The 21,746-nt window shown below is 37.4% G+C and overlaps 1 protein-coding gene across 1 annotated transcript in view; it reads right to left on the reverse strand.

Annotated features, from left to right (window-relative positions):
• Positions 1–21,746, reverse strand: part of ITFG1 (integrin alpha FG-GAP repeat containing 1) — a 72,926-nt gene that overhangs the window by 38,981 nt on the left and 12,199 nt on the right. The window contains exons 7-8 of the mRNA XM_021540304.2: positions 11,351–11,412; positions 9,397–9,481 (exon numbers count right to left, since the gene is read on the reverse strand). Of these exons, the coding sequence (XP_021395979.1) occupies positions 9,397–9,481; positions 11,351–11,412 (147 nt within the window). The remainder of the gene's footprint in view (positions 1–9,396; positions 9,482–11,350; positions 11,413–21,746) is intronic.

Below are 21,746 nucleotides of genomic sequence, written 5' to 3' on the forward strand. Positions count from 1 at the left end.
GAAGCTCTTCAATAACACACAAGGACAAAGAACCACCTTCCTCTGTTTGAGAAAGGGAGAAGAACAAGGATGTTCTCATTTTAAATTATGCTATGGAGCAGAGGAGAATATAAAATGTTTGATTCTACTTATAGTGCAAACATTCATCTTGTTATACCAATAACTCAGTTTGATAGTGTGGGTAGGTAATGTTCAAAGTAGGGCAGGACATTGATGAAAACACCCTGGGAGCTTTGAGGAATAACCAATCCATAGGACAGGAGGGATAGAACCATAATTAGACACGAAGCCATCACCTTATACATGAAGGTGTTGTAGATAAATTACGAGCTCAAGACTTGATTAAAATATTCAGTATGATCAAAGAATGAATAAATGCAAATATGCATCAAACACCATGCCTTTATCCCCACCAACTGAAAATACCATGATATATATTCCATATTGGAAGGCCAGAGTTTCCTCAATTCCTTTGACCAGAAGATAAACATCCATTTATATAATTTCTCTTACAAGATCATGTTTTCAGTTGCAATTTCTCTTCAATTCTGTGTAACAGATATTTAAGAATCCAGTAGTTAAAAAAATAAAGTTCAAGATAAGAGAAAAATCTGTTGAAAATTTACAGCACAGTTTTGAAAAAAAAAAAAAAAAAAGATTTCTTTTAAAAATAAATTTTATCAAAAAACATCCTGAAAACAAAATGAGAGACCATTCCTAATATGACACATATCAAATTATTATTGTATCCACCTCACAAAAGTTTCTCACATAGAGAGAGCCATACTATAGAGACTGGACTGATTTCCTTGGATTTTGTTTGGTCTTTATTTTCCTGTTTTACACTCTGTGCTCAGCTGAATTTAAAGATCACAAAGATGAGATTTAAAAACATTAATTAGGCAGTCAGAGTAGACAGAACAAATGCTAAACTTAAAAGGTTTCAAGTAAAGCTCCAGCATTGAACATGTAGCTGGAAATAGGAAATCAATGAAATGAGAATATCTTGTGAGTTGTAGCAAAATAGTTTAAGAAAATCTTAATTAGTCAAATACTGTATTACAGAAAAGTAGCAATCAAAAGAAGAAAAGTCCAACATTCTTCATCTCTATCATATTACTTCTTACTTCTTTTCCAGTTTTTATTTCTAAAGCACATCTTACAATGTACAGATCCATCTTTTATAACCAGAAATAAAATGTTTCCTGCACTTCTGAAGCTTTTTCAAAGACACTGTGAAATCAACTAATCGATACAGAAGCTTTTCCAGTTTTGAAAGAAAATATTTCCTTCTTTATCCTTACATGATTGCATCTTGGAAGCACCTGTTGGAATGCAAACAACTGACCTTGAAGAACACACAAAAAACACCCTCAGAAGTTGCTAACTTAAGAGCTTTAACTCATTAACAACAAATTCACCTTGGATCCAAGAAACACTTCCTATCTTCATGCCTGGTTTAAATCCCAATGTAAATAAACATCCTTCAGTTTTAAACTCTGATCTTGAAGTTAGATTTCTTCACATAGGAAGACAAATTCAAAAGAGTACCACCAGCACAACTGATCAGTGCAATTATATATTCACACCTGACAAGACATGCATTGGTGACAACAGCTGGATGACCCAATCACACCTACGGTGGTTTCATGTATTTATGAAAAATACCTTGCATAACATGTCTCTAATAATCTCCTTCAACCAAGGTCTACCTGTTTCTGGAGACCCTCTGTGATCTTCACTCAGTTCCTGGGGTCTGCTGCTCTGCATTTCTGCACGTTCATTTAAAAATGAAATCTCATTCCAAACTGATGGAAATCTCATTTTTAATTTCAGTATCATTTGCAGCAGTAGGTATGCCCAAACACTCCAGACTCCAAGTGTCCTGTGCTAGCACCACTCAGCTTAGAGAACCTTTGACAGAGAACCAGAAACTCAACTGTTAATGAGCAAATTCTCAACACAGGATTCTGGCTTGACTGTGACACAGCATAACTCCATGGTTAATAAAGATCAAGTTTTGTAGGCAGTGGAAAGGGCTAGAAAAAGAACAGTCCTACGTACTCATCACCTGCAAACCTGTATTTATGTCTGAATATGTAAAGACAAAATTAGAAGCCCCATTTCATCCAGGAATCATGTGAGAATCATTACTTACAACTGCCTGTTTGCTGTATTTCAAACAAGAAATATTTCAAACAAGAGCCACAGACACAGAGTCTTCTTCCCAACACCCTGCCCATGTTTGGCAAGTACTGGCAGCCCAATCCAAGCACCCAAAGCCACTGCCTGTGCAGGTCCCTGGGAGCACACCTCACACAGAGAGGCTGTGCGAGAGACATTGCTGAGCTTTAACATTGATTGCCAATGTTCACACCGGCAAAAAACACAGCTCAAGTATTTTCAATCTGTTCTAAAAGCAAATTTGAATGGGAGAGAGCAGAAAAAGACTTGTCAATCAGATTAAACACAACATCATGTTATTAGAATTGTTTGATGCTCCAAAAGCAATACCAAGGTACTGCAGTCTGAGAACACATAATAAACTGAATTCCAAATAGCAAATGGTCAAAGGAGCTCCACAAAAGAAACTTCTTCCCAAACCCCAAAGTATCAGAGAGGTGCTTGTAAAACAAACCCACTTGTAACTTAGCATAAGTAAACCTAGGCAAAAGACACTCAATCCAAAAGTTCCTTAAACAAAGAAAAAGGTGTCATAAAAGTGCTCTTTTGTGACCAGGTTCAAGGACTGTTAGATTCATGCTTGTGCAATGCACTTTCCAACATGGGCTCTGAGAAGAAAATGGCACTTGGGGAAATGACAAGTTCTGTGATCACTCACTCCAAAACTGTTTCATAATACAGCAAGATAAAGTTGTAGCTATGAAGAGCAAGACAGCTTTTGGTGGGTGTATGATCTAAATCTTTTCCATTTAAATGCTCTTTACTTCTGCTGCAGTGTAATCTTACTTCTGATCCTTTAAAAACAAAAATGGAATCAATTTTTTGGGGTTATCCTGAGCTCACAGACTGACTATTGTAACTTATTATAGTTCTGTTAAATAGAAAAGTAGTTGTTTTCTAGCAAGTTGAGGGGTTGAACTTGATGATCTGTATAGGTCCTTTCTAACCCTAACTATTAGATGAAATGGAAATATGCTAACTATACAGGCCAAAGTCAGCTTTCATAACTTGAACATAGAAAGAACCTACATATACCACAAAGTTCTCATTCATACATTTCTCCCACTGGTCTTTGCTGAGTTCTCAGTACCCTCTCTCACAAATCTTCAATTTACAGTGCTGAAGAACAGTAAGAGGAAAAAGAAGAAAAAAGCCCTGTTAGGACTGTACTATAGCAATATCATTCTGGGGCAGACAAGAAACCTACAATAAGTACAACTGGGTTTGATATTCAAATAAAATAAAGGTTTGTTTGAAAGCTGATTATCTTAAATTTATCTTCAAGTAATTAAATCATTAGAATTCTTTTGTTACTCTGTGCCTTTAGGTGCTCAGTGAGATGGTCATGACAGAGTTATAAATTACTAAGATAATTACACATTATTAAAACAATCAATGTCAGCTGCCTTTAGCAAATGTGAATCATAACATCAAAAAAGAGATGCAAAGAGCTTTTAGAGATGATTCAAAGTTCTGTGGACATTAAAGAAATCTTCATAACCCTCTCCTTGACACTAAATCAATTCTGATTTTAAGTCCTTCCAAAGAATCCATATTCACAGCTCCACTGCATAGAAGCACTTAAACACAGCGTGCCAGCAAACTGCACAGCGAGACTTCCAGGCTGCACCGGAGCCAACAGTGCGGCCTTCTGCCTCGAATGGAAATTCCAGGACTAACTGTGATCCAAGCAGGGAAAAGAAACTGCATCAAGTACAATGTGAACTGCTCCCACACCAACCAAAATAATTGCTTAAACTCCTGTTGCAGTTTCTGCTGAAAGCTGCTTGTTTCACCTGTTTCATATTAAAACAAACTCCCAAGCTTGGCTGTACGATTAGAGCTCGGTGATGTTCCACATGTTCAAAGCTCCCATGGCAACAAACCTCCAGGTGCTGCCAAAGGAAGGGAAAACACAAAGCAAGGCAAGCCACTGGTGTAACTGCCTTGGGTCGGCTCAGCCTGGGCCCAGAGCTCCTCTTGTACCAACCATGAACAGCATCAAAGAAAAATTCAATCCTGTGATGAGGTTGTTCAACAAGGAACAGATAACCAAGTGACACATGCAGCACTACACCAATTTTTATTGTTGGAAACAGAGCAAAGTTCTTCTTCATTTTCAAGCCCCTTTGACAAAAATTAATATGAAGCAACAGCAATTTTTTTTTTTTTTTCCCCAGGAGATACTAGCATTTGTCAGCACATAAAGACCTTGGCAAAATATGTGAACCTGATTTTCCCCTATCCAAAATTGACAGTGTTCGGGAACTACATTTAAAGCATTGAGGTGTCACTGAAGAGCATTGCTGGTTACAAATTAACAAAGAAAACAGACTTAGCTCCTAAATACACTTTCATACACTCAAAACACGAGTGCCAATTAACTTAGTACATTTCTATACACTGCTGTTTCTGAAGTGCATCTGGTACTAAAAGAATCTCTTCCATATCTAAAGTCTCTCAGAAGGCTTCTTTTCCATTAACTTTCATACCTTTTCTACCCAAACTGATTCCAGTAAACTCAGCTTTCCTCATATGCAGAGCATTTCATGCACAGAAGTATTGTCACCCTGCACCTTTAGGTTCTCAGAGAATCCTTTCATTGACTACAAAAGCACTAAATGTTTTCACAACACAATGCTCAAAGAAGAATGCTTTTTTTAAGGGGTTATTTACGAAAATATACCATTAAAATTTCCCTTTGATACATTGCTACTGTATCTGAGGATGCAACATTCTGAAGGAAGAAAGAAATTCAGATGCTAGACTGAAGTTGTGACAGACAAAATTAAAAGGTACAAAATCAAAATGCAACTACAGGCAGAAAAGCAGTGCATTTAAAGTATATTCAGCTGCAGAATAATTTAGGTCTACTTAAGAAAATAAAGAAATCTTTTAACAAAATGCACTTGGCACAGTGCAATGAAAGGCTGAAAAACCCCCAAAGTTAGGCACTATGTTATCCTGCTTAAACATAATTAACTGGCAATAATGAGCTATCATTTCCTACAAGGAAAGTGATAATTGCTACCACATGTCATACAAGTAGTTAACATACATGAAATAGTTCAATTACTTCGTAGGGGGGAGAACAGAGAGGATTCTCTTAGGATTATTAGTTGGATAACTGAATTTTAAATACTGAGTTCAGGTCTCTAAAAAACTTTGATGGAACTTTAACAAACCCAACCCATATTTGCTCAAAAAGCACAACATAGCTCAAAAAGTGTGCATAGCAGGGGTGAATGCAAACTTCTTAGAGAAGAGAAAGGGCAGCAGCTAAGAAATCAAATGGTGACTAAAAAAAATAAAGGACTGGGTTGGCTAAATGCTACCTAGAGAAACAAAGAGCTGTGCTGTATTTACTTGTGAGGACACCATGATCAATTTTGATTTCAAAAAGCCATTTTCACTCTCCTTTAAATACAGGCCAGAAGAAAGTTCTTTGCCTTAACTAAGCAAAATCAATGACTGATTAATCAAACTTTTACAGTCTCAGATACCAAAGGATGATATTAAATCTCTGCTATCCAACTAAACCAATCATAGTTAAATATCAATTATGACACCAATTTCCTATAGAAATGAATTAATGGATCGTATAATCAGCACAATATCCTGTGCTAATAATTTCTGACTCACTACTTCAAAAACATGTCATTAATCTTTAAATTAATGAGAAAATAGCAAGTTATCGTGTCCAAAATATGGTTCACATTCATCTAATGCTAAAAAAATTGGTCATTTTCAGATCATCCCATTGAAATCCTTCAATTTCTTGAAAAATACAACATTTTCCTAGTAATTTAAGTGACATTTAATAAAACTCTCTATATATTTGCAAGTATTTATCAGGATTCTAGACAACATCTATGATTTCCTCTAAAGACGGTACAAGCAGATCTTATAAAACTCCTCTGCCAGCTCACAGATAACAACAGTGCAGGATTAATCATTTTTGCTATAGCAACCACTGCACTGCAATTACCATAGTGACATGAGAAGAATAGGAAAAGTAATAATGAAGAGCTCTTACTTGTTTGGAGCAATGTGGCAACTAAAAGAATTCTCTAGCACCCAACTCTGCTCACCTTAATCAATTGAAATGCCATTTGTAATAGATGTCAAAAAGCTTTTCTGATTTATTTTTAAAAGGGCAATACAAATTTGTCAATTGTTCCCTGTCCTTTGGTCAGACTGATGTACAAATCACTGCTATCATGTAACAGGGGGAAGTGCTACTTACTACAGAGGTTCCAACTTAGCTATAAAGTGTAGGGTCTACTCAATTACCATAAATGCATTGATATATACACACATCCTTCTGTGTAATTTTCCATTAAAATATACACACACATATATATAAACATACTGGACTTTTAGATGCATACAAACATACATTTGCGTATTTTTTTTAATGGAAAGAAATCTTTATTTTTTTCAGTATTTCAGGAACACTTGGTACAAAGATTATACCAACATCTGTGACAGTTTCTCATGAGTCACCTAATTGCTGGTTTTTCCAACTCCACTTAGCCAAATAATTTATACTTGATAGCTGTTGTTCAACCTGCTTAGTTTAAGAATGGAAATCTTACCCCAAATTAGTTGCTTTTGCAAGTTCTCAGTCAGAATCTCATACAAAGCTCCCCCCTTTTTTCAAATGACTGGTAAATACTCATGGCTGGAAAGGGTACTTCAAATAAAATTTTCAGAAGCAGGAAAGAATGTTAGACAAAGTGACCTTTTGAAACAATGCTTATTTTGTTAAGAGGCAGGTGTGATCAGTAAATCAGAATCTTGCACTGCAGGAGTGCAAGAAGGCACAAGCAGAAGGGTGGGTGTGAGAGGGAAGGCAGCCCAAGTGGCACAGCCCCAAGCTCACATCTGGGCCCGACACTGCTGCAGAGCCCAACATGCACAAGGGTTAATTCATGAGAAGTGGCAGACTGAAAGCACAGAGATACAGAACCCTCTGAGACCTTTAGCAAATGGCAAAGCTGGCACATCAGCTGTGGGGTACAGAAAATGTCAAGGAGGGGAGAAAAATAGAGGCAAGCAACCCAGAAGTAAGAATGTCAGAGCCTTGTGCCTGTATCTCAAACATTTCTACTGTCAGTGGCTGCGTCCCAGTGCCAAGAAAAGGATGCCTGTGGCAGAGCAGAGTGTGGGTGCACAGCACATTCTGCATCATGCACAGCTTGGCAAAACCTGCCAAAGGTAGAAGGCAGCACTGTCTTCTAACATACCTTATTTTCCATTTCATTGTGGTATTTTGACTTGTTGTGCAATCAATCAGGCCCCATTACAGATAGCCACATTATTCCAAACTGCAAACCATCATACCTTAACTTCCTTTGACTTACAACAATCATTATTCTGTCAGTTTTGAAATGGAAAACAGAAAACAGGAGAGGTTCAAGTCTGACAATCCATTTGTAGTAATGCATTGTCTTTAACCCCAGCTCAGTACAAGCAGGTGTGTGCTCAAAGCCAGTGTTCTGAAGTACCTAAATGTGAGCAGACATAGCACAGTGGGTAAATGCAGCTACTGTGAGAGAGCAGCACACTCATCATGGGAGATGCTGTCCTTTTGTTCTTGGGCTGGTGCAGAACAAATGAATCTGATGATAATTAGCAGTGAGGGCATTGAGCATGGGTGTTGGAACTCCAGCCCAGCAGTCCCTGGGCCACTGCCCTTCCTCCCAAACTCAGCTGTACCAAACCACTGCCCTGCCATAGCACCGCACACTCCATTTAGCCATACATTCAAAATTTTAACTTTAACATTGGAACAGTTCCACTTCTCTTTGTGAAGATATCCCAGGGTTTATTACTATTCCCTTAATTACTATGAATTTCTAAGATTATGATTTATCATTTGGGCTCATTAGCCACCTAACATAGAGATAAAATTATCCTACATTAAGATAGCTCTTCACATTGCCATTGTTAAAACCTTATAACAAAAATTTCTATTTAGTACCTATTAAGACAAATTATTCAGAACATCAGCTTGGAAAATGATTACAAAAGACCCAGCACACTTAATTTTTTTAACTGCAGAAACAGTATTATTCTATTCTTTCCTTCATATGTTACATACATAAGTATTCAAACTTGAAGATAAATAGTAAAATATTTTATTAAAACTTTGTCAAAGATTTTAGAAAATAGGGTAAACTTTACACAGAAGAGCCTGGGGCACGGTTCAGGTTCTACCTGACAATTCCTGTAGATCTGATCTAAGGGCCATCACTCATCCAGCAGAGGTGTCCTGCATTCACATGTCAGCCTCAAAACACTAGTAAGTGGCACCACAGAGCGAGTCATTCTCTGAGTCCAAGAAGTTGAAAATTTGTCATTTTCTTTAAAATAAGTTTTTGAAGGAAATGTTGAAACAAGGCTACTGTTTGTCAACAGTTAAAGACAAGGTCAGTCTCACTGTAACAAGTATGTTGTATAAATACAGTAAATTTTTTTTAAGAAGTTATTTACAGTCAATTATGTCAGCAGAGAATCCTGCAACACTTTGCTTCTGGTTGGAAAATGGTTACTTTTCGTGCATAGAAAAATAGTATTTTTTGCACTACAAAACCAACATGCCCTATTTTGTAACATGACAAAAACATTGATAAGCCACAATTGACTGGAAAGGTACATTCTAATAGAAAAACATAGGCTTTCACTAACCCTTGCAAAAATAGATTTACATATAAATTAAATTTTTCTCCTGTCCAAAAGCCTAGCAGAATTTTCAATTATAACCATTAAGATTCTACCATGTTCCAGCAAATTTTATTCAAGTAATTTTATTTCATTTAGTCTTTATTAGTTCATACAAGTGAAGAATTTAGAAACATTTAATCAGATAATGTTCTTTGAACAAGATTAGAGAAAACAAAATTAAAATAATGACAAATAAAATAAGTGTCTGATAAAATTAAATTTAGTGTTGCACCACACCTGAAAGCAACAAAAATTAGATATACGTGAGGCAGAATGTACTGGGATAACCAAAGGTGAATTTGTAAATAATTATTCCCAGACATTTCAAGATTTACAAATAAATATAAAAAATTAAAGAGAAAAAGCAGAGAAACATAAAAACCTCATTTAGCACTAAACACCTTTATTTGTTCTCTGGTGTAAAGCAGCTAACCTAAACATGGGAAATCAACACTCAGGGCAGTGTAAAAGAAGCAAACTCACCAAAATCTGCAAACACAGACTGTCCAACAACTTTGGCACCACTGGGCATTTCCTTACTTTTTCCAACTTTAGAGAAGTTCCCATCCTAGGAAACAGTACACGGATGATGGAAAGACTGAATTGCAGAGTAAGTGATAAAAACTGACTTTTGAACCAAAGAAAATACAGATCACTAGTGAAAGGCTTTAGCAGATAAGAGACATTTCACCTATGGAAAAAACTACACTCTTCAAAAACTGGGACTGAGTTTTTGCATTTCTAATCCTTCTTGGATTCTTGTGGAAATCCATCAATAGTAATATTCAGATACAATTTCCATAAATTTTGCTGTGCTATGAGGAAGAGACTGGATTATTTCAGCAACATTATCTAAATGATAATTAAGTGGTTATGAATACTACTGTACATTTTTGCATATTTTATAGATGTATGTAATATGTAATAACACACCTGCGTAAAAATTAAAAAGTGGGTCCTGATTTGCCTTCTAATTAGGAAATAAACTGATTTTCTATTAGGTCTGGCTTAGAACTTGTTTTACTTATCCTTTATTAAAATCTAGGCCTAGAGAAAACAATAGTCCATTATACCATCAGAAAGATAAAAAGTGCTGGGTTGTTGTTTATCACAGAACAGGATCAGAGCTGGCACAAACCCTTTGTAAGGTGTTGAGTTTTTGCAGCCATGTCAGATGACCAAGCCCCCTTCCCAGTCACTGCCATCAGCTCTGCACAAAGGCCCAGCAAGGCACGGAGCCAAAGGAGCAGAGTTATCCATATCCAGCATGACTCACATCATCTTTAGTTTGCAGACTTCAATGCAACTCTGGACACAGTCAGTGCTGTTGGTACTGCATGTCAGACTAGATATCTTTACCTTGACATATAATTTATAATAATTCTGATGAGAAAAATTCATACTGATGCATTTCCATGCAGTGAAATAGAAGAGGCCCTTAGTTGGCCCTAAAAGCATATCTTGTATAGACAAATATTTAAAAGGCATTTTACAATGCATCAATGAAGGGAATTACTTTTTTCCAAAGAGCAGTTTAACAGCTTATAATGGATCAGTTATTTGTAGTTCCATACACATGTCCAAGTATTTTACATGTATGACCTATTTTCTTGGGTTGATTGATTCCAAAGAACATAATTCTTTCTTTCTAAAGATAAGCAAATCTATCAATACACAGTGTATAATGCAGGATTGTATCTAGAATACAAATCCAAAATTTGTAAGACAATTCTAAGAAACCCCACTAACAGGACAAACACCTTTTGTACTTACAAACACTCAACGGCCAATGATTTTTAAAGTCTACCTAAAGCTGTAAATACAGGATTCATGGCTCAATGCTTTCATTACTCTTGCCTGGGAGAAGATGGCCAGATTATCTCAGACAAGACTCTGTTCTGCAGTGACTGACTGTGATCTGATGTATTCATTTTCAGGAAAGCCCTCAAAACCTCATCCCTTAACTAGTAAGAAACACATTGAGCACTTTCTCTCATCATTAAAAAGTGAACTTATAGCTCAAGTTCTTTTGGATAACAAGGTACAAAGAATACCCCTGGCCAGGTTAGACAACACAAAAGCAGAATTTCAATAGATTATTAATACCATGATCTATTACTCCTTAACTTTGAATTTCAGTTATGATATTTAGTTAACACAGGACTTGGGACTTCCTCAAATGTAACTTGCATGTGTATTGTAACAGTCAGAAATGACATTTTGAACCTTTGTCCCAGAAAACCTTACTCAAGACCTGGGTCATGTATCTAACAAAGCTCATTTAAAAAAAGAAAAATAAAATTCTCAGACAGCAAGAATAAAACCAAACTGATCAGTCTTCTATCTATAAATCAACATAAACCCCAAAGAGTTCTTTTCTGACATATATAATTTTTCTGTGTTTCAACAGAATGGTTATTTGTGTTTTCTCTCTTACCTTATTTACCCATGTCTCAAACTGAATAGTTTTGGAATTTGGTGACGTGGTAAGGAACAAATCTGTGAGGAAAATATAAGAGAAATTAGATATTTAACAGTAGACCACACACACAAATATTTGATCACTTAGTAAATATATATATTTTTTAAAATATTAACTATATTTTAGAAGCTATAAATACATTCTATTTTAGTGATATATTAAGGAAGAAAGACTAAAACCACAGCCCTCAAAACTATTTTCATATCTTGTACTCTCCTGTATAAATAAATATCAATAAATATCAACTAGCCTTTTATTTGGAATATGTTGAATTAAGCATCAGATACACTGTTGACAGGAGGAGAAAAGTAGATGGAGAAGTATTTCTGGCTTCTTAGACACTAAAATTCTTTAAAACATCAAAACAGTGCAAAATAGAGCTTCAAAGGATTTATCAGCCAAGACCTAAAGAGAAGCTTATTTACCACCTTTTAGAAAAGCCCTCCTATTAGGAAAATGGGAAGGAAAAGCTTTTATTAAAAGAACGTGGATGTTGAGGAATAATTTTTTTTTTCAATTAGGTCTAGTGTTAAGAAATCTAGATTTAAGAAAACTACTCTTTAGGATTTAAACTCCTGTTTTCTTTTTCTTTGTCTCCTCCCTCCCTGCAACTTCAACTGCCATTCTTTGAGCTAGAACACAATGGTTACTTTGCAGAAAAAAAAAAAAAAAAAAAAAAAAAGAATGAAAAGAAATGAGAATATTAATGCTTTACCCTGAGGTGTTTTACTGAATAAGCAGGTAGACGGCTGTACAGGGAATATCAAATGGCACAAAAAGGGATATTGTCTTCCAGGGGAAAAAACCCAGCAACAAACAAAGACAAAATGAGAAACCTCCCCACGCCTAACAAGCAAAACCCAAACAAAAGCTCCACATAGACACAAAACCCAAAGATTCTCCTTATAGATTTCTCTCCCCCCACAGCTTAAAAGCTCTACCATTTAATTTGATTCCTCTGGATATCTGAAATGGCCATTTCCTTTGCAGCATACACATGAACAGCAAGATAGTGTGTGCTTCATTGGAATGAATTACAGTGATACTTAAGGACTTCCTGAAGGTGAGACAGAAGTAATGAAAATAATCTGAAGACAATATAAATGTAAGTTAGAAAACTTACATATACTTTCAAATATTAACTTTGCATCTAGAAGGAAGCTTGTGCAATATTGTTGATTAGTATCAATATAAACTAGAAAAATATTAAAAAATCCAATACATTCACAGGGGCAGAAAGAGAAACATGAAATAACAGAAGCCGTATCTAATTTTCCTACAGGTTAAAATGCCACTATAGCTGAAAAAAATGTTTTTGAGGTTTAAGTATTCATTTCAAGTAGGGTCCTTGCTGTACTTGGTACTGAAATTTACACTGAGCTCTGGGCTCTGCTGCTCCCAGGTTATGCTACAACAGGCTCCGAAGTGTTCTTTTGAAATACCCAGCCAAGGATGAGCATCTCCTCCCCAGCTGGGGCAGGCTGGGTGACCCTCACAGCCGTTCTGTCTGCACTGTAACCTCTCCCCAGCACCTCTCTGACTCCATCTCTCACTGCAGAGCTGACCTCCCACCTTCACTGCTGAGCCAATCCTCCCTCTGCTCAGTCCTCGGTGCAAGGGGAGATCCTGGCCAGCAGTAACTCAGCACTCCCTCTGGTAATGCTGTTTAGCCACATTTTAGGACTGTCTCAGACTATGACAAAATGGCACAGCTGCAACACCAGAACTCACCCAATGCCACCATGCCAGAACTTGCCCCAGCTCCCTCAGCCTTTCCTCACCAGAGATGCTCCAGTCCCTTCAGCACCGGTGTCACCTTCGGCTGGAGCTCCACGTCTCTCTGGTACTGAGGAGCCCAGAGCTGGGCACAGCACTGCAGGTGACCCTCAGCAGGGCTGAGCAGAGGGGCAGGGTCACCTCCCTGACCTGCTCCAGTGCTCTCCTTAAAGCCCCCCAGGATCCCATTGGCCTCATGGTCACAAGGACACGGTGCTGGCTCCTGCTGCCCACCAGGAGCCCCAGATGCAGGACCTTGCACTGCCTTTCTCTACAGCTTAAAGACAAACCCATTCAGCAACATCCCTGTTTTGCACTGAACTCCCTCCCCAAATCAGCTTCTCTTTAAAGTCAGTAAATCATTTTTGCTCTCTGTTCCTCTCTGTGTACTCTTGCATCTCCTTTTTCCTAACTCCAGGCACATAAAACTGTACACAACGAATGGAACCAACACAGCAGAGCAGTTCCAAGGCTGCTGTAATGTCACACTGCTAAGAGAGCAGATAATCTTCTAAAAATAGTGTAGAGGAGCTGGTGCCACACTGCTCCTGCATTAAAGGAACAAGCTGTGATTTCCCACAGGACAACTTAATACAGGTACAACAACACCACCTCTAGTTCTAGAGCCCTCTGAACTAATTCCACTGATACCTTATTGCCAACTGTCCTCTTTCTTATCCTTAAGCCTTCTTAGAAGCTACAAGTTTGAAATGCTCATGCATGATTCTGGGATTAAACTCTCTTACACTGAAACCAAATAGAATTGTTAATATTTACAAGTAATTATCCATTTTGATCAAGAATGTCAGAGATTTCAAACCAAGCAAAACAAAAACATTTATTTTCAACAGCAATATAAAAAGGTGATGCAATTTAGACACTAGAAATAACTATTCACAAATTTGTATAGTTCAGAATTACAAGTTTTTTCTCCCAAGTTTGTGAAAGAAAAGGGCAAGAAAACACAAGTCCTGTCTGAAACAGTGTTCTAGACCAGTTAATTCCCAAATGTTACTTTCAACCTACCTTACTTTATGACTCTTTCTGGTTTGATTATGTAAGTTTTTGACTCCAAGAGCATCTCAGAGAGGCAACAAGTAAGAATCTGTGCACTTTATAAATACCTAACAGCCACAGCAAAGAATCCTTGTGTTTCCTTTCCAAAGGAATGGTGCCCACAACATATCTCCCACTTCACTGTTACTGCTTTCCATGTCTATTATTACTAAATTCTTAAATATGTAAGAGCTGCAGGAGAACAGATGGAGCCAACAAATGCATTAACATCTGTATGTTAATATCAGTACTGGGGTTACACAACAATGAAGACATATACAGTACTTTTCTACACTTTTTGTATTACAATACACTAATCACGTTGAAAACTGCAACATTTCTGTTTTGCTTCTGGCTGTATCAAGAAAACTCAGCCCCTTGTTCCTACAAGGAATGCCTATCATATTAAATATGCTCAGAAAAAGTCACTTGTCTGTAGATATGCTGCACACTGCCTTTGGAAGGCAGTTCAGGTTGCAATTTCAGCTGTAAGAAACAGAACCTATTCTATAAAGATCTCTAACTTGAAAAAGAACACACAAACTATTGACAGCTGCTCAAATTCTTATGACCCTAATGGCAGCATAGTGAGAGGTATTTCCAACCTGAGGTTATTAAACCAATTAATCTGGAGCTGAACAAGCAATTATTTACAGAACACAAAGGTGATGGTTTTACCAGACAACAGGTACATGAAGGGATGCTAAAAACAACAGGCAAGGGGATACCTTTAACAGCCCTTGGGGTAGTTGTAGATTCTGTAGATATACAAATGGAAATATGAAACGGGAAGAGGAAAAAAATTCACTTTGCTGCTGCCAGTGAAAGAATATTGAGCTAGCTGTATGGACCACTAGACTAAGTCTGCAGGGCATTTCTTGCATCCCTAATTTGTGGCATGATGCAGCAAAGATAAGAAAAATACTCGATAGCTGGGATGGGGAAAGATCTTGTCAGATTCAGGCAGATTTCCTGAGATGTAGCATCTGTGTCCTAAGTCAATGGATAGAAGTAAAAAACCAATACTGCCTGAGAGGAAACCTTTCTCTTAAACAAATGCAAAGTAAAGTGTGTTCACATTTAAAAACACTTTCCTATTTTGGATTTAACAGCCAGTGATTAACATAAATACAACATAAGTAATTGGAATATTCATCAACAAAATTCAACAGCCTGAGAATAGAATAAGGAAGCATGGAGGTTACCCAGCATTTTACATATACAATACTGAAAATCAACTAAAATATATACCAGACACTTAATACAGAAGATATCTGATAATGTTGCAACACAAACCCACTGTGTATTAGCATTGTACTCACAACCTACCCTAAAAAATGAGCTGGTGAGCAAATTTGGCTATAATTTAATTTAAGTGGCTCAGTAATAAGATGCTGCTATCCCAGCTCTGCTACATCTGATCACCAGTTAATATATATATAGAAAAATACTGAATTCAGCAGTCATTCTTACAAAAAAAGAAAGAGATTATTAGAATGTATGTTTCTGCCTGCAAAAGGGAAGCTATTCAAATACAGTGCTCCTAGCTCCAATAAGCTAAAGCTTGTTATAGAGGAAGCACAGCACTTCCATCCATCTTTATTTGATAGGATCAGGGAATTTTGACACTGTATCAACATATGGCCCACTGAAGACTGAAAAATCTCTCCCGAAAGCAACATAAAACTTGACTGGCTAGACTGCATTGAGTTTATTTAGTGCACTTAGAACTACCCTGTATCAATGTCCAAGTCACCCCAGACACAGCCACAAACACTAAAACTGTAATTTGAACACAGCACATCCCATCTTGAGCTAGCTACATTTCTGACAATGTCTGTGCAATGTACCTAAGGGAGCTTTACCTAACTGCTACTGTCTGTGGTGGCCCATCTTGGGCAGCAAGAGCACAGCATTTGTGCCACAGGGTTTGGAAACCAGAGACCTGCACTGCAGAGAAGCAGCTGCTGAGAAGCCAGTGCTGGACCAAACTGATCCAAGGGCAGCAGGCCCTCTCCTGTGGAGATGGGCTGGGAGGTGGGGCTGTTCAGTCTGGAGGAGAAATCCTAGAGCTCCTTCCAGAATGTAAAAAGAGCTGGGGAGGCGCTTTGGACAAGGACATGCACAGACAGGGCAAGGCAAGGAATGGCCTTAGGCTGAAAGAGAGCAGGTTTAGGTTAGACCTAAGGAAGAAATTCTTCCCTGTCAGAGTGGTGAGGCCCTGCCCAGGCTACCCAGAGAAGCTGTGGCTGCCTCGTCCCTGGTAGTGTCCAAGGCCAGGTTGGATGGAGCTTGGAGCAAACCTGGGATAGTGGAAGGTGTCCCTGCCCATGGCAGGGGGTTGTAACTGGATGAGACTTAAGGTACCTCCTAACCCAAACCATTCTGTGATGATTGCAACATCTCATCGATCATGACAAAGGAAATCCATTAAAAAGACATTAAAATGCAGGACAGCATTCACACACCTTAAACATGAAAGCATTTCAACTTTTCCTGCTAATCTTTTTGCTGCAGAAATAAACATACAGGCAGCTTCCAACCACCCACCTCTATAGCCAACAGCGGGTCCAGCTCTGCTCCATATCCCATGGTTTTTCTCACACAGCCACTCCTAGACTCCTCTCAACCCAGTCTCAGGCAGCTATGCTTCCCTTATTCCACACATCATTAGGTCAGTCCTCCTCCAAGAACTTCAAGTCCATCTGAAATGAACATCCTCTTTTTGTAGAAATACATCCAGGGTTTGTTCCTCACCATCTCTTAAATTCCCTGCCTTCAGCCTGGATTTCTTCTCCACTTCCCTTCCCCTCTCCCCTCCTGTGCACCCATCTCTGCCTTTCGCCCCCTGCTCTCAGCTGAGCACCCAAAGACTGGCCACAGTCCAGAGACACAATGGAAGGGAAGGATTCCATAATCCCTGGCCTCTACAGATGGCTGGCTGAGAAAGGCAGCAAGAGCCAGTAAGGAAAACAGCAACAAGAGCACCCCAGTTGACAATCCTGAAACCTGTTTCAAACAGGCTAGTTTCAATGAATCTTTTAATCAACAGTAAAGAAAACAGGTAGTATTGCAGTCTCACCCTACTTCCCCTGATTTTATTTACTAGAACGAGATATTGCAATAAAACCTAACTATACAGAACCTGCTCCAAGTTCACTTCCGATTACTCTTGTTATTTTCTGTCACTTTTGAGTGTTATAAAAATAGTGCTATTTTTAGATGGAGCACTCATTTCACTAATGACTGTTTTGACCTTTCTGTTTAATGTCAGAGGGCTTTATTTCAGAATAAAACCCCCCAGCACCTGACTGTCTTGAGAAGCCACCAGGGTATGAGCAACATTAAGTTACTGCTTGATTTCACATTTACTTCAGAAGTTTAAGTTGATAAAGGAGGGGAGAAAGTGCCCTTATTATAAACACTATTGCCATGGACACAACAGCATTCAATTAGAACATTTATGTGTACACTCCAAACATACCTAAAAATTAATTCATCAATGTGGAAGAACAGGGGTGTCTGTGCATATTCTCTAACCAGGAGTTACTTTTGGAGATGAAAGTGCCAGCTTTATCTATTGTAAATAATGTGCTGAATTAAAAATCTCTGCTTTGCAGTGTGTTGACAGAATGGTAATGTAACAACATTATTAAAATCATTAAATGCCCTAAAACCCAAGGCAAAATAAAAGATAACTTTCCTCTATTTACATTACAGATTGAACACCTGTAGGAAAAAAGTATTTAAAACCAAACATTATTTACAATTATTTTAGTTGTAACTACATAGTATTAGTTGTACAATACTTCTACTATGCACAAATCTAATTTTATACAAAAAAGTTAGATACAGTCAGTTTTATTTCTTTACTACATGGAAATAGAAAAAAATCTTACTAATTCCATGCTTCTTTTCTTAGGTTTTTAATTCAGCTAGAGAAACCTTCTACATGTGGTATTTAGATTTGTCAAGGTGGCATTAGTGCTGTCCTAGAGCAAATGAAGTACATCTACATGAATTTTTGGTGCTAATTAAATAAAACAGTAACTTCCTACTCTGAAAAACTTCAGCAAAACAAAAGGACTTCATATGTTCCAAACAAGATAATTTGTGTTGGCAAATTTTTAAGAAATGTGCTTATAACAAGAGATTGTAAATCTATTATGTTGAAATGGCTCTTAAAAAATGTATCAGGTGTTTACTGGAACTATTTAGTAAACCAGGTGATAAACAGTGATAAATAGCATAACTAAGCACTACAATCCCTTTCATTATTAAAAATTACTATAAAAGGAATTAATATGTATTAATTTAAAAGCTTTGTTTAACTGGAGAACTTGAAATTAGATTTATACTTTAGATTTCTGTTGCTGAACACACATAGTAGGTGGGACTGTCTTTTGGTTGTACAGCACTTGTTAAACATGAGTTTTCAGACAGAAAGTGCTCTTTATTTCCATAATATGGGCAACAACATTGTTTCAAGGAACAGAAAATAATGCCCCTCAAGAGTGCTTTCAGAACACATTTTCACTTTCATGTTTTCTCAACAAAATGCTATTTGGGGCAGAACCAATTTACTTCTCACCTGTATTAAGTTATTGATTCCCATAAAAATAGAATATAACTCCCCAGTGTATATAACTATATCAGTATATAATTAAAAATTGCAAAAGGAATAGCTTTTGGAACACTTCATAATAGCAATTTTAAAATTTAAACTGCTAATCATACAGCAGAGATTATGGGCTCCTTTAGAAAGATGAGGAAAAAAGAAGTTAAGCCTAAAGCTCTTTCTTTTCTCTAATGATCTCTACCCATCCTTTGGTTCTCTCTGTAAGGAAAGCTGTGAGCAAGAGAAGCCATCAGCTAAAGCAGCCCAGTCCCAGCAGCAGGAGGAGATGCAGCTAATTCCAGCTCTGGTTTGATTTTATGAACTGGAACTTCCTGTGCTGTTGAACACTGGGAAGGGGCAAGTGGAGGAATGGGGGTGACAGGGGATCATATCACCCAAAGCATTTTTAATTACATATAACAAGCATGTGAAGAGCAGAAGCAATGAAAAACAAACAAAACTTTACAGACTGAACTCCTCTGAAATATATCCTGTCTATCTTATATGTCACATTTTTTGCCTCCAGTATTTGCTGTAAACTCAGAGGCAAGCTCTGCTATCAGAGCTAAAACAGTTACGAAATTCAAAAAATTGTACCTGTTCAACAAAGGACACAGTGACATGGCTTTACTGAATATCTGCTTGTGGAGAAATGTAAGGGAGGGGGCAGAACCACAGAGAACAAATTGACTTCAAATATATGCACACATCCCCCATGTCCCATCCAAGATTTAAAATGCCACCATGTTTGCCAGTTATTTGAATAGTGAATAAATGCAGATCTGCTGCAGAAAATCATCTCTGCTGGTAACATGAGGTACAGAGAGACTACCAGCTTCCATAAAGAGGAAACTCACTGAAATATGACCAGAGAATCTGACACTGAGCATGATACCATTTTCAGAATCCAGGTTTAAATTACTACAACAGAAATATCACCCATGATTTGAGTGATTGATTTGCAAGAACAAAACTATCTACATTTATACATTTAAACTAAGTGGGAATCAAAAAGAAAACACATTGTGAACGTTCTGGTACATTAGGTTTCTAAATTCCCAAAGCAAAACAACATAAGAAAATTAACACCAGAAATCAGTAAAGAGACTAGCAATTAGCTTACAGCAAGCTGTTTCTGACTAATGATTTTTTCACTTTAGTTTTCCCAAACCCAAATTTATGATTTTCCCTTCATTTTATATAAACAGCTCCAGAAATAGTGTTTAACACGAGATCAACTGTAAAACCACGACTTCCAAACTGTGGAGTCACATATCCAAGTGACACACAGAGTATTTAATACATCAGCTATTTTTCATAGCATTCAAGGATACATTGATAGATGTACAGTATGAAGTTACAGTGGGATTCAGCGTCCAAGGCAGCTTTTCTCATGCATTTGAGCACTTCAGAAGTGTTTGTAGGGCCTGAGCTCTTGGTAGAAGACTTGTATTACTGAATGCAAACAAATCTATGGTTTAACAATCCTGGTTGAATTTTTCCCCCAAGTTTAGAGGGACAGCATTAGCCCTAAGTGAATATCTGACATTTACAAATTTACAATAAAAGTAATGAAGTTGTCGAATTAGGAAAAAAAAAAAAAAGACACAGCAAAATAATCACTATCCTAAAAAATTCAACTGTGATATTTTTAAGACAGGCCTCTTACTTGAGGATCCTTCCTTGGAAATGCTGACTGGACTGTTTGCTTTGTAAAATACACCTAATGTTAATCTGCTCAGATAAGCCTATTATTATTAGCTGCAAGATTATTTTCCTAAGCCAGCTGTGAAAAAGAACTAATGACAAGTGTGAGTATGAATTACTAGACACCCAGCAGCCCTGTCCTAACAAGAACCACATTTGCTCCTCACCTTGAAGCCTCAGTGTCAATGTCCCAGCAGTGACAGTGATGGGAGGTTGCCTGACCAGCCCATTTCCAGACATCCCCTCCCAGCTCAGCCACCCTGTGAAGCAGATACTCCTCCCTGGAGCAACACATGCTTAACATGCGTGCAAAAGACACTCAAAACCTGGTATTTAGTTTATCCATTAAGCACACACAGACTCTTTGGTAAATGTTTTATATCGCAAATTTTTGCACGATTTTTATTAATTTCCTGGTCTAACTCAGAATTCCTTACTGAATTAATAATTATAAGGAGCTGAGACTTCTGCGTGAGGATGCTTTCTTTAAAAACAGCAGCAGCACTACTCTCTGAAACAGCCCAGTTTATCTCTCACCGAGAAAGATTAGTATTATCTTTGTTGTGGTTAGAGGATTTTTGGATTATAAAACCCCTACACTGTTAGCCTTTCATGAAGCATTGTTAGGAATTAAACACATCTTTATGAGCAAGTTCTCATATAATGAAATCATAACAATTCAACTTCATTTCACCCAGAGCATGAGAAGTGTGGCAATTAAAAGCTCTGTTCTGAGTGTTTAATATCAGCAGGTTGAAAACGGGTTAGGCAATAAACTAGCAAAAAGCTTCTCAGCCCAGAGAGGATTTTTTTTTATGTCAAGCACACTTTAAATCTCCTAAGCTGTTTATAATGATAGAGTTGCCAAAAATAGCCCAGCTAAAAGTCATCAAATTGGCTGCATCTGTTACAAAATACAAAGTGTGCCAAAATATTGTAGGGTATTAGAAAAACCTTTTAAAATACCTGCAAAAAACCCCAAAAAGAATAAGTAAAATGGCATGACTTGATAATCTATTTGTAAACAAAAATCACTACATCCATTTTAGGTGCAATTATATCCTTATAATCATGAACAGTAGCATTGCCTGTGAGTAAACAGCCTGAATATTTCAGTCCAAAAGTCCCACAGCAGCATCAAATCCCATGACTACTAAGTGTTTTGGGCCACATGATTTCAGCAGGCAGATTATT

This window comes from Lonchura striata, chromosome 13 (genome assembly GCF_046129695.1).
Source record: "Lonchura striata isolate bLonStr1 chromosome 13, bLonStr1.mat, whole genome shotgun sequence".
Lineage (NCBI taxonomy): Eukaryota > Metazoa > Chordata > Aves > Passeriformes > Estrildidae > Lonchura > Lonchura striata.